Below are 14,005 nucleotides of genomic sequence, written 5' to 3' on the forward strand. Positions count from 1 at the left end.
TTGCCATGCCCAAGGAGTTGCTGTAGCTGTGTCCAATAAGCTGAATCCAATGATAATTGAGGTAACACCGGTCGATAAGCATATTTAGAGACGAAGGATTCATCACTCCTTGGGTGTCATTTACCTGGTCTCTGTATATGCTCCGACTGAGGCGAGTGATCTCATCGTATAGGACACATTCTACACCACGCTCGTGTCTATGGTTGATCGGTGCTACAGGCGAGATACTCTTCGAGTCTTGGGGGATTTAAATACATCAACTGGAACTGATAGGGATGGTTATGAGACATGTGTTGGTCCCCATGGGTCAGGATTTTTGCTTTGCAAGAAGTCATGGACTTAGGGTGGCCGGTTCATGGTTTCAGCGCCCACAAGCTCATCGCTGGACTTGGTATTCCAATGCTGGTGGTGTGGCAAAGGAGATTGACCATGTCCTCAATGATGGTCGCTGGAGGATGATCCAGAACTGCAGGGTCTACCGGAGTCCTCAGTTCCTCAATATTGACCACTTGCTTGTTGTAGCAACTCTGAAGATGCACCTTAAATCTAGGAGAATGGTTCCATCCCAGCCTCGGCTGGATGTTGGCAAACTCAAGGATGAGAGGGTAGCTGAGGAGTTTGCGAACAAGCTGAGTGGAGATTTGGGGGTCTGGGTGATTTGGGAGGTCCTGAAGAGTTGTGGAGTGTCTTCAAGACCACCGTCCTTGATGTTGCCGGTGGACGTCTTAGAACTCAACGTAGGGCAAAGAAGAATTTTGTCTTTCAAGGGACACTGGATCCCATTAACCAGAGTCGCAGGGCCAGGCTGAATGGCAGAGCTGAGCTGTTCGGGGAGCTGAGGCATAAAACTGTACGTGTGCTCAGGGTGTACAAGGAGGCCTTTGTGCAAGGAATCTGTGAGGGCGTAGAGCATCACCTGTGGTCAAGTGATTCTCATCCTGCTTACAGGGGAATTCGCGCATTGCGTTCTTCCAAGCCCGTCCCTCGGTACACTGCAGTTAGAGCAGAGGGTGCGAGGCTCTTGACAGAGGAGTCCGAAGTGACGGCCCGCTGGGCCGGTTACATTGAGCAGTTGTACCAGGCTGATCCAACAGCTGTCGAGTTGGACATCAGGGGTGTTACAATCCCTGTTGCTGACCCTCCAATCAACTGTGGTCCACCTTCGCTTGTGGAAACACAGGATGCGGTGAACCGGTTGAAATGGGGTAAAGCTCCAGGGATCTTTGGCATCCATGTTGAACTTCTCAAGGCTGGTGGAAATGCTGCACTCGTGTTGTTTTATGCAGTTCTGTGCTCTGCCTGGAACACAGGCATCATCCCAACTGACTGGAAGAGGGGCCTTGTTGTCCCTCTCTGGAAAGGGAAGGGAGATCGCCAAAGACTGCAACAACTACCGAGGGGTGACACTGCTGTCAGTGCCGGGCACGGTCTTTGCTCGGATAATTCTTGATAGGGTTCGCCACCATCTGCTTGAGCACCAGCGTCCAGAGCAGTCAGGCTTTACACCAAAGAGGTCAACGATTGACCGTATCCTAGCTCTTCGGGTCCTCCCTGAATGCAGACGAGAGTTTCTGCAGGGGCTGCTTGCAGCTTATGTTGATCTCTGTGAAGTGTTTGATTCAGTGAATCGGGATACCCTCTGGAGGATTCTTGGTCTTCATGGGGTGCCACCAAAACTGATCGATCTGATGTCTGAACTCCACTCTGGTACTGAGAGTGCTGAGAGATGTGATGGTACCATCTCTGACTTATTTACAGTTGTTACTGGAGTTGGTCAGGGGTGTGTATTGGCCCCCGCACTTTCCAGCACTTGTATGGACTGGATTCTAGGGAGGATGTCGGGAAGATCAAGCTGCGGTGTATCGTTTGGGAATGTCAAGATCTCTGACCTTGATTTCGCAGATGATGCAGTCGTCTTTTCGGAGGCTTTAGATATACTTTTGGGGGCCTTCAAGGTGCTGAATGAGGAGTCTGAGCCACTGGGATTACGGGTTTCCTGGGTCAAAAATAAGATTCAAGCTTTCAATGACACCTTGGATGCTGCTGTGCTGTCTGTGCCTGTTTGTGGTGAGGATATTGAGGTCATGGAGAGATTCACTTACCTTGGCAGTGATATTCATGTCTCTACTGGCTGTGAGTCAGAGGTCAATAGACGTCTAGGTGAGGCCTGGGGAGTCATGGATTCACTGGATAATGGGGTGTGGCACTGCCGGAACCTGTGCGGGAGGACGAAAGTCCCAGTCTTCAGGTCCTTGGTGCTTCCAGTCTTGCTCTATGGATGCGAGACTTGGACTCTGACCAAGGATCTGAGATGGAGACTTAATTCCTTTGGTACCAGGTCTCTTCAGACAATCCCTGGCAATCGCGGGTCGTACTTTGTGTCCAACGAGCGGTTGCTGAGAGAGACTCAAATGAGATTTGTTACCTGTATAGTCCGTGAGCGTCAGCTGTGGCTGTATGGACACGTGGCTCATTTTCCTGACGTTGATCCTGCTCACCAGATTCTCTCAGTGAGGAAGTCTCGTGAGTGGAGGAGGCCAATGTGACGACCACGTTCCTCGTGGTTGCAGCAGGTTGATCGGCATCTCAAGGAGATGGAGGATGGGCCAGGCATCTGCCTGGGGGATGGCCAGACAGAGGCCCCTGGAGTACCGGCGGAAAGTGGACGCAGCGACGCGCTGCTCTGGCGCATGCTCCCATACCTGACCTGACCCTCTGACCTCTCTGTGATTTGTCCCCCACATATTTCTGCAGGCTGCACACGGTCCACCATCAACCCCCTTCTCGTGAAACTCCCAAAAAACAGAATCACTGCTCACCTGCACTCATTCCTCTCTTCTACCGCTTGTGGAACCAACTTCTACTTCTCTTCTATCCCATTCTTCCCTCCAGGTCTTCAAGACAGCTGTTCCACCACCATCTCAGATCGTCCCCAGTCCAAAACCAAAACCATGAGCCAATAGACGTGCATATCCTCTTTACGATTCATTAATACCTTACGATGAACTTGACTGAAGTCTCACCTTTGCTGTCTAAAATAATCCACCATTTTACAGAAAGGTGTGCAGAATTGGAAAGCATAAATACCTCTTGTTTTCTCATTTTTAGATCCTCGTGGAGGATCTCTAAGTCTTACTCACATTGTTGTTCTTGTGGACTTTTTTGTTTCACAGCCTACAGTTTTCATCGAAACTTCCTGAAACTTGGCGTATATCTGTAAAAATACCCTGCGCAGGCAGTAACCATCTCCGATTTTGAAAATTCCTCAGAGAAAAAAAGTTGACGTCATAATATCGCCGTTAATGGAAATCGCCTATACCATCATCTCCGAAACTAGGCAAGCTGTTTGAATTTTGTTTGCGGGAATCAAGCCGGGCATTAGCACAGATAATTTATCGCAAACCTGATACATCACAATGACGTCATATTCGTTTTTATGACGTCATCATTAAGAGAACGAGGATCTTAGCTCATTTGAGCTTGTTGTCTTTACAATTTCGTTTTGAGGAAAGGTGATAACTATTTCCAAGGCATGCCCATGGAATTTATTTTTTATGATAATTAATTATCATTATTGTCGGGAACAAGTGACATTTGACGAGGAAACGAACGATGATTGGGGTCAGTGAAGGAGTGAAGACGATCCGGAAGGGGGGGAATGGGGGATAGGCAAACTATTTTCACGTAATCACGGCGGTTCACAAGCATATACGGTTCGCAGACCATTTGAGAACGATACTTAGCAAGACGATTTGCAAACGTTCCCTGCAGGCTTGAGGCGATCGATTTAAAAATGTCGTGAGCATGCCACCTACGCTCAACACGAACCGCACGTGCACTAATTTATTTTGGGTATCCCAAGATGGCGGCGCCTTGGCTTCAATATTCAGCCTTGATAGTCAGCCATCTGGTTCGTACAGTGGAGAGATCAGTGCCAGTGGTTATTGCAAAAGAGGGAACGAGTGCTTCAGGGAGCTTGAGGCTCGGACGCCACCCCAGTCCACACCTGCCCCACGACGGCCTGTCACCGAGGTTCAGGTACGTCGACTTTCGCTCTCATGAAATTGGCGGCAAATGTGGTGCTTGTGGTAAACTGGCGTTCGTGAGGTGAATATCATTCTCCCCTGAAGTGAATATTGCTTTCAATATTTTATCAAAATTCTACAATGTTCTTTGTCAGGTATTGTTTATTCTTTCAAGCAGAGGGAATTGCACAAATTATTGTTAATCAAACGACATTTGCATTGGGAGCGGTGTAAAAGTGACGAATGACGGGTGACGTTAATTACAAGGAGCCGTCTGGTGATGAGGGTATGCACGGAGAAAATGAGAAAATGGAACTTTGAAGCGAAGGGAAGATGACAGGAGGGAGTTAAACAGGGAATGGAAGTTTGGGAGAAGATCGAGTGAGGGGAGAATGAATGAAGGGAAGATTACATGGAGCAGATTCGAGAGTTAGGGTTAAAATTGTCCCGTTGATACTTGCTCACATAGTGACAAAATAAATAGATTAATAAAAGTGAAGTGTCCAAACAGGATGTGCATCAGATCCGGGCTGTTTGGTTGAGCGGTGAAGGACACGTTTCTCCACTAGCTGGTCTGGGTTTGATTCCCATGGCTGCTTATTCACCACTAACCCACACTTGGCAAATGTACACCAACTACTGTGACCTTGAACTACATGACAAGTTCCATCGAGAGGAAATGAACTAAACAATGCAGTTAATTGCAATGTATGTTCCACTCGAATCCTTTTCTTCTTTTTTTTGAATACAGAGCCAAGGCTCATGGAAGTGCTTGTACACTGAAGTACAAGTAACAGGACAAAAAGAACAGGGGTGGAGAGAGGCAGGGAGAGACAGAGACAGACAGAGGGAGAGAGAGACACAGACAGAGGGAGAGAGAGACAGACAGACAGAGAGAGAGAGAGAGAGAGACAGAGAGACACACAGAGACCAGAGAGGGAGAGACAGAGACACAGAGACAGAGAGACAGACAGATATATGTGTGTGTGTGTGTATATATATATATATATAATACCAAGCTTGCACACTAAAAACTCGGCTCGCCGTCACACGATCCCTATGAAATTGTTGTGGCACTTCGTGGACATGCCGACAATGTTTGGGAAGTCTTGGCGTTCCATAGTACCACTTGCATTTTGCACAATGCGTATTTTCGTCATTCCCCGTGTACGGTCTCTCGTCTGCTACCAGCTATGTTGTACTGCTATCCCGTGCATGTGCATGTGCACGGGTATCGCAAGTATATATATATATATATATATATATATATATATATATATATATATATATATATATATATATATATATATATATATATATATATATATATATATATATGCACACACATAATATTATACTAGGTGAATGCACCTGGTGCTGCCCGGGTTCTTTTTGAATGAATTTAATCTTCTATACATATGTCTTAAGCGAGCACAGTATCAGTTCCCTATTGAGCCATGGCAGTCATAGGCTAAGGGGGCTGGTGAGGGGGAAACACCCCCCCCCCCGGCCGAGGGGCCTTGCCACATAGCCTTTAACCTTCTCGGGGCCCATCCCGACATTTTTTTGTTTCAGTGGTTAGCTCCTATCTTTCACCTTTCAAGAGATTAGCACGTGCAGACAAACAAACAAACAGACAAACAAAAACTTAAAATCACATGTTAGATATGTTGTATATGGCATTGGCCCCATGTCAATCGGCTGAACTTGAAAAATTAACTTTACGAAATCAGGTGATGACGTCATAATTCGGAAACCGGAAGTCGGAAGTACAATTATTTTACATCGGGACACTCCCGGGTACTTGTTCTGTCAGCATGTAAAGTTTGGTGAGGATCAGTCCAGCACTTTTCGCGTGCATAGGTCACAGATAAACACACTTTCAACTTTATATATATATATATATATATATATATATACAGTGGGGTGCACCAACAGTGGGGTTGATGGACAAGATGGAGGGAGATTGTACAAACAATGAGTGTGGGGAGGACGCATGAGGTGGACAAGATGGATACAGAAGGAGATTCTCAGGAGGGAAAAACTGGAAACTTGGAAAGAGGAGAACTTGGCGTGGGGGTTAACGAAGGGAGAAGAGATCATGGTTTTTGATTGGGGGTGATCTCAGATGGTGGTGAATAGCTGCTTTGAAGACCTGAATGGCTTACCTCCCTTTTGCCTTCGCAGCCCAAAGATAATTATTCATGAAGGCCTGTCTCTCCTTCCCTGTTGTCCCTCCACTCTCAACCTGCACCCTTAAATTGTATACTTGTGTATGTTATGATGATATGCTAGGTGGTCATATTTTGGACCATTAGCTGTGTGTTAATCAGCTGTCGGGATTCTAACCTTGCTTGTAATTGTGTATTATTCAAACCTTGCTTTAAAATGTTGCTTTAAATGTATCATGCTGTTTTCACTATGTCTTTGATAACTCTTTATGGCTCTGCAGCTGCACAACAGCATGTCCTTGGGAAAACTGTGTATGCTGATATCCCACACATTCCTGTTCTTAGTCATCACCAGAGTTTCGCCTTTGCTATCAGCAGGTGCCAGTGTAGGGGTGTAGGAGTCTTAGAAAGTTATTAGTTTGCAAGATGAACTGTTGGGTTGCGAATCTGAGGATTGACTGATCCAACTTCCCTGAGGGCCCCTAGGGAGGGGGGAAAGAAGCCCACTGCCGCATTTATTTCTTTTTTTATTTCTTTATCCCTTAAGCACACACTTGTAGTCCACACCCATTTCTGCTTTTGTGTGATTATATATACAACTGTTTTGAAGTAAGAATCTCAATGTGGTCCGGGGCACCTGACTGAAGGGCCTTTGGGCTGCATTCCGCATGCGTAGTGCCATCTTCTGAAATAAATCGTATCATTCGAGAACCCTCATTCGACTCTGTCATTACTCGGCCGGGTGAAGAGTCATAACAATTGGCGACGAGGATGGGATGCGACTGATGCTGGCGGTGTGGACGGCGGGACTCCACTTGGTGTACAGCGATCACAAGGGTTCAGCTAAAGGTGCGTGGAAATTGCACGTATAGGGCACCTAAGACAGGGAGCCCTAGTTAGGTGAAAACTGTACACTTGGTGGGCAGTGCCCGCTGGACGCAGCTCCAGGATCTGCTCGGATCAAGAACTGTAACGGTAAAACATATGAGGTGATTCGAATGCGGTTTGTTTGAAGGGCACAAAGAGGGCTGGCAGGCCGTATGTTAGAACCCGGTAAGGGTCGAGGATAAAGGTATCCGTGTGAAATAAGGGAGGAAACAGGTTGGAATCCTGTACCAAGAGAGGGAAGGTTAGAGGCCTTCATTGGGTTTGAGGCTATTAGGCGGCGGGTCGAAAGGGATCTCAATCCCGGTGTAAAAGGAGAAACGATTTACAGCTATTAGGCGGCTGATTGAAAGGGATCTCGGTCCCGACGTAAAAGGAGAAACGATTTACAGCTATTAGGCGGTTGGTAAGATAAGAACAAAAGAATGGGGAATAACTCTGCAAAGAACATAGAGTTACCCAAAGGAACAACACTTAAAGTTATCAGTGAAAGTGGAAAACACTGGAGAGCGTTTGCAGCGTGGCTAACGAGTCACAAAGAGAGACAGGACGTAAGCGATTTGATTCAGAGGGAATCTTGAACCAACGGGAAAAGAACACAAGGTTAATGAGCCAGGAGAAACGCTGTCTGTAGAAGTTACCTGTTTGGATGTATTTGTGAATACAATGTGGTGGGAAGGTTGAGTTTTGTGTTAGACGTAAGTTGAGTGTTCCAACCTGGAACTTGTATGTGTGGAACAACTTGTATGTTTGTATGGAGATAATGATGGGTCGTCATCGTCAATGTGAAGACTTTGGACGAGGTGAATTGCGCACACCAAATCTGGAGGAAGGACCATGATGACCGATTCTGCACGTGTTGTTAATTCAGTGATGGGAAAATGTCATTGAGAGAGTGTGTGTGTGTGTGTGTGTGTGTGTGTGTGTGTGTGTGTGTGTGTGTGTGTGTGTGTGTGTGTGTGTGTGTGTGTGTGTGTGTGTGTGTGTGTGTGTGTGTGTGTGTGTGTGTGTGTGTGTGTGTGTGTGTGTGTGTGTGTGTGAACTGGATGGGGAATTGAATAATTAAAACCACTTCAGCAGACAGTTTGTCAAATGGGATGTCAAATGGACCAACGTTCGGATTTTCTCATGGTCCGATAAACTCTGTATGCTGTTTTGGCTTTGAACACTGTACGTGATAAATGGATGGTCTCCACGGAGCATCATTTTGATTTCAAATTGAAATTCAGTTCTGTTTCCACTTTGCATGTTTCGTAAGGCTGATCGACGTTACGGGTTCGTTTTAACGTCAGTTTCAATTCTGGTTTCATTGTTGGGGTCATTAAGCATGTTTATGCTTGACTTTCGTAAATCTGGGAAAAAAACTTATTTTTATGGGGTTTTGCGAGTCACATGACGTGCCATAGGATTTAACAGGCGCGCCGAAAGCACGAAATCGTCCCGTCGAGAAGGACAGCTTATCGTGAGGGTTTACGAAATGGATCAGCACATTTTACAAGATGGGGACGCCCTTCATAGGATTCTGTAAAATTCCGATTTAAAACGAACGTATTTGAGATGTCGTCAAATATTTGTTCCGTGAGTTTGATGGTAAAAACCAACGCGCTGATAAGACGTATTGCTCATGTGAGTGCGTGATGACGTAATCACGCATGGGCCCAGCGCGCTTTGTCAAACTTGAAAGTGCAATTAACACCCTGCTGTGAATGTGCCTGCTTGTCGGAGCAATGTACAAGAATTTCTCGAGGCGGCTGATTTTGAATATGGTGGACAAACTAGATTTTAAAGAGATAGCTTTGTGGTAAAATTAATTAATAAGGACATTGACGTTTCAAAGGATCGCTCGATTTTGTGTTTCGAGGCGAGTGCACGCGCTATCGGAACATGGAAGCGACAATGCTTTGAAACAAGGCTGTAATATATATATATATGTTTGTTCCGGTTGTTGTTGTTGTTGTTGTTGTTGTTGATTGGGCTTCGTGACCGGAAGAGGAAAAGAGAAAAAAAAAAAAAAAGGAGACGCGGAAGAGGCGCAGGACCGAGGGATTTAGGATGGATGGTGTTGTGATAATGAAGTGCCGTACTGTGATTAGCGGCAACGGAGATTGGGCGGATGTGGCAGCACTGTGTATGGGGGTCGGTGGCTGGTGATGACTCGTATGCCGCGTGCTCCGTGGAGGGTCGTGCTGGAACAGTAATGGTATGTAGTATACTGTGTTAGGAATGGTGTACTCTGAGGAATGTAATTGGGATTAGAGTATGGAGTTTGCCTTCAGTATTATGTGTACAAGTTATTGTATTTTGTTATTCTTACCCTATGTATATTTATGTTGTTGCAGATATGCGTATGGGTTTTGTGAGAATAAAGCCGATCGAAAAGGTTTATTGTTGATTACTACAACAGATGGAAAGGGGGATTTTAAATGCTTTGAACAAGGAAGGGATTTTATTTAATGTGGGTTTATCTTTTAGCCGCGTCTCGCGTAGTGAACGCCGGCTCTAAGAGAGCTCCGCGTTGTTCTTCTTCTTCTTCTTCTTCTTCTTCTTCTTCTTCTTCTTCTTCTTCTTCTGGTGAAGACAAAACCTTTAGGACGTGGCTCTTGGACACATTTGTCCTTGTTTACATGTCAGACATCCAAGAACAAGGACGTTTGGTAGGCTACGCACTTATCAGGATGTTTTTGGTGTTTTTGGGAAACATGATGATGCGGTGTTTTTGGGAAAAATTACGGGCGGAGCTCGTGCTGTTTGAACACGCAGCCATCGTGGGCCTTGACGAGGGAGCGTTTCGATTCTCTGCCTGTCAGGGTCGAGATGTTTGTCTGGAAGCGGACAGAAAAGCATGTCTGTTGTCTTTATATGAGCCTCTATCTGTCAGGATAAATTCATTGGATTTGGGAAGCATAAGCGGAATTAAAGGGATGTAGAGGAATGGTTGCTTAGCAACGACATCGATCTGGAAGGAATGGAATTGGCTTTGCACTGCACTCACTGTTGACTACGATGAAACAGGGCAGGATTATGAATACGTGGCCAAAGCACATAGAGATTACACCGTCAAACGCTCTCTGATGACAACCAACCGATGGATCGGGAAGGAGCGGCGGTGGAGGTGAAACAAGCCGCCAGAGAGCGCGAACTAATGAAGCACAGAGAAGGACTAACACCGTACATCTCAATGGCAGTTAGTAACGGACATAGTGCAGGGGAGTTAGGAAGAATGGTGAACAGATTGAGATGCGCCCCAGAACCACAAGATGGGGCAACGAACACCAGAACACTTTACTGGCCGTCAGACAAGGAGATGGATGGAAGGTATGCTTGCCTGATCAAAATCCACAGTAGTGTACAGTAAGGTCTCTGGCCTTCACGTCCACTCACCACGCACCCAGAGCAACTTCCAGTCCTGCAAGCTCTAGTCATGGTGGGAGGCTCGTGCGGAGGTATCATTTAAAAATAATCTTTACACAAATACTTGTCATTATGTTGCAGTTGACTGCAGTGTTCAGTGCAGTGGCATGCTGTAAACCTTGTAGTAACGGAGACAGTGACAGAACCTTTGACGACACAATATGCAACTCCTGGTACTGACACTACTCCTTTGTGGGGGGACCTATCACTAGGCAACACACTAACACACTCAAGCCAAAGAAACCGTATACACCTCCGTGGCAAAGGGGGACACGGAAATGAACCAGTACCAACCCCACAGCGACATAGGAGGGGAGCGGCTGGAGAAAGAATGGAAGCAGGTGAATACGGAAGGTTGGGGAAAACATACAACCAAGAACTAGATAAGGTAAAGATATTTTCAAAGGAACCTGGCAAGACCGCACCACTCATTTCCAGAGGGCTGACAACCATCCAGCCACAGCAGCTCATAGAACTGTCTTGCGTCCAAGCCGAGGAAACTTATGATTTGATAGAGAACGAAACGAGGAAATAAAATCAATTAGATGGTCTTATGCTATGACAAAACCTGTTGGGAGGACGTCAGAAAATGCAGAAAAGACAGAAGTGGCTTGGCAGAACAAAACGCCAAGACAAAACCCAGTGGGGGCACTTTGCACAAATAGGATTCATATGGGGTCAACACGCATCTCTAATTACCCAAGTTCCATGGGCCCCGAAAGAACCCTTTTGGAGTATAGTTGTGAAATCTTGTGAAAATACAGTAACCTCCCGGAGAAGAACACATTTCACTTATAGGTGTTTTCACCTATAAGGCTTGAAGCTCTCTCACGAGCGATCGAGTGGAACGCAAGGAGGGTTACGCAGGGTGGAGATCTATATTTCATGACTGGGGAGACTGGTTACTGCGCCTGGTAGGGGCAGCAATCCTAATCATCATGGGAATCATTTTTGGAGTATTTCTGATCAAACGTCTCATTTCCATTTGTCTAAAGAAATGCTGTGAAGCCTCACCCCTCACCCAGGCCATCATAATAATTAACAGCGAACTCATGGAGGAAGACCCCGAGGACCTCTGTATGGGGCCACAACCAGACCCGACCCCCACCAGCTGAGGAGCCAACAAGGTGTTCTGGCGGAGGGCGCCCTGGGGAAGACTCTTCCAGGTATTACTGATTACTCAACGAACTTTCAAGTGAAAAGGTAAGCCAAACATGGACTCATACATCTCACTACACACGAAGATACAGGAAGTTGTAACAAGAAAGAAAGGAAATCTACAAGTAAAATGCTGATGGAGGTTTATGATAGATGTGGCAGTGTTTTGACTAGCATATGCATAATCGTGGAAAATGGACAATACCAGATAGTGAAGGAATGTATGGAAAATACTTGTATGACCCTTATATGTAAATATGCATCTCATGAGACTCTTTTTGTCTTCTAGCGCAAGTTGAGAAAGGAGCTTACACCATGCCTTGAGCGCTCACAGTGCTGCTCACCCATTAATACATTTGCATATTGTAAATATTATTGTTGTAATTAGTGTTGAGTATAATTGCCTAAATAATAATGTTGCTGTTAATATTGTATAGACTTGTAGTGCCTTTAATATTGTGTGGACTTAACTAACATCAAATTTGTATATGACAACTTAATGGGAGACTTGTGGCAGTGGGCAAGATAAAGGCAACAGAAGCTAACCTGAACCACCGGCAGTTGGGGACTTCTCATTTGGGGAATGTTGATGGCTATCCACGGCATTTGCAAATCCCGTTTGGCAGGCACGGGGGCCTAGGGGTAGCTGCTACAGGAACCAAATAGGGGTCCACTCGGTTGGTGAGTATCAGGTGTGGCTGGAGTATGGTCAAAATATGACCAAGGAGGGAAACTGTTATGATGATATGCTAGGTGGTCATATTTTTGGACCATTAGCTGTGTGTTAATCAGCTGTCGGGATTCTAACCTTGCTTGTAATTGTGTATTATTCAAACCTTGCTTTAAAATGTTGCTTTAAATGTATCATGCTGTTTTCACTATGTCTTTGATAACTCTTTATGGCTCTGCAGCTGCACAACAGCATGTCCTTGGGAAAACTGTGTATGCTGATATCCCACACATTCCTGTTCTTAGTCATCACCAGAGTTTCGCCTTTGCTATCAGCAGGTGCCAGTGTAGGGGTGTAGGAGTCTTAGAAAGTTATTAGTTTGCAAGATGAACTGTTGGGTTGCGAATCTGAGGATTGACTGATCCAACTTCCCTGAGGGCCCCTAGGGAGGGGGGAAAGAAGCCCACTGCCGCATTTATTTCTTTATTTCTTTATCCCTTAAGCACACACTTGTAGTCCACACCCATTTCTGCTTTTGTGTGATTATATATACAACTGTTTTGAAGTAAGAATCTCAATGTGGTCCGGGGGCACCTGACTGAAGGGCCTTTGGGCTGCATTCCGCATGCGTAGTGCCATCTTCTGAAATAAATCGTATCATTCGAGAACCCTCATTCGACTCTGTCATTACTCGGCCGGGTGAAGAGTCATAACAGTGTACATACATTATTTCAAGAGTGGTTTGTATTGATTTGTTTAATGTATGTCTCTAATGTCATATATTTCTGTGTTCATGATTACTTTGGTTGTAAGGTGACAAATAAACTCCTGTGAATATACAATATTACACTGAACAACCTTTAGTCTTATTGCTTAAACTAGCAAATACCACCTGTCGCTTCACTGACGGGTATACTAAAGGTGGAGGGGGGGTGAGGGGGGAATTGAGAGGGGGGAGGTGAAGGGGGGGAGGGGAAAATAGAGGAGGGAGGAGGAGTGAGGAAGGGTGGGGGAAGGGAAGACAGTGTGAGGTGAGAGGAAGGGAAAGCAGACGTGCGGTGGAGCATTAATTACGATTCATACTGTCTCATCAAAATGATTCTACATAGAATAACAGTGAAGATGGAAACAAAATAATGTCTGAAATCCATTTTCTGCTGGCCAAACTATAAATATGGCCAAGAGACAAACATCACCCAGACACATTCGGAGACAAACACTGCCGGATGTATCTGGAGCCAAGCCTTCTGGAGACAAACACTGCTAGGACACATCCAGAGACAAACTCCGATTCAGACATAAACACTACCCGGACACATTCGGAGACAAACACCACCTGGACGCATCCAGAGCCAAGCTGTCCAGAGACAAACTCCCATCCAGACATGCCCACCACACCAATGTGTCCGCAATGGAGTTATTTCCCCTTAAATTTAATCACTCACCTCTACTTACCTCAGAGAAAATTTTGAAGTGATTCCTTACTCACCTGCATTTTGCTCATGACGAGCTGTGGAGGAGCTCCTCCACATATTCTATGCTAGACAAGGACGTGAAACATCAATGTACTTTTACATATTGTAACGGTCGTGCATCTTCAATAACCCATCCCGTCTCCCATTACCTTGATGTGGTCCTCCTCCTCATCATTCATGAGGGCATTCACATACTTTTTGAAGACCACC

The 14,005-nt window shown here is 45.6% G+C and overlaps 1 protein-coding gene and 1 long non-coding RNA gene across 2 annotated transcripts in view; both read left to right on the forward strand.

Annotated features, from left to right (window-relative positions):
- The first annotated feature begins 3,755 nt into the window (after nucleotides 1–3,755).
- LOC147009712 (uncharacterized) overlaps nucleotides 3,756–14,005 on the forward strand; it is a 51,127-nt gene continuing 40,877 nt past the window's right edge. The window contains exon 1 of the mRNA XM_085863373.1: nucleotides 3,756–4,038. Coding sequence (XP_085719499.1) covers nucleotides 3,805–4,038 — 234 coding nt within the window. The 5' untranslated portion in view covers nucleotides 3,756–3,804. The remainder of the gene's footprint in view (nucleotides 4,039–14,005) is intronic.
- LOC147009713 (uncharacterized) lies at nucleotides 7,761–12,994 on the forward strand. The gene is made up of 2 exons (XR_015052642.1): nucleotides 7,761–9,281; nucleotides 11,940–12,994. It is a non-coding gene; the product is annotated as an uncharacterized LOC147009713 (long non-coding RNA).

This window comes from Eptatretus burgeri, chromosome 17, assembly GCF_056783735.1.
Source record: "Eptatretus burgeri isolate ZD-2024b chromosome 17, Ebu_testis_v1, whole genome shotgun sequence".
Classification (NCBI taxonomy): Eukaryota; Metazoa; Chordata; class Myxini; order Myxiniformes; family Myxinidae; genus Eptatretus; species Eptatretus burgeri.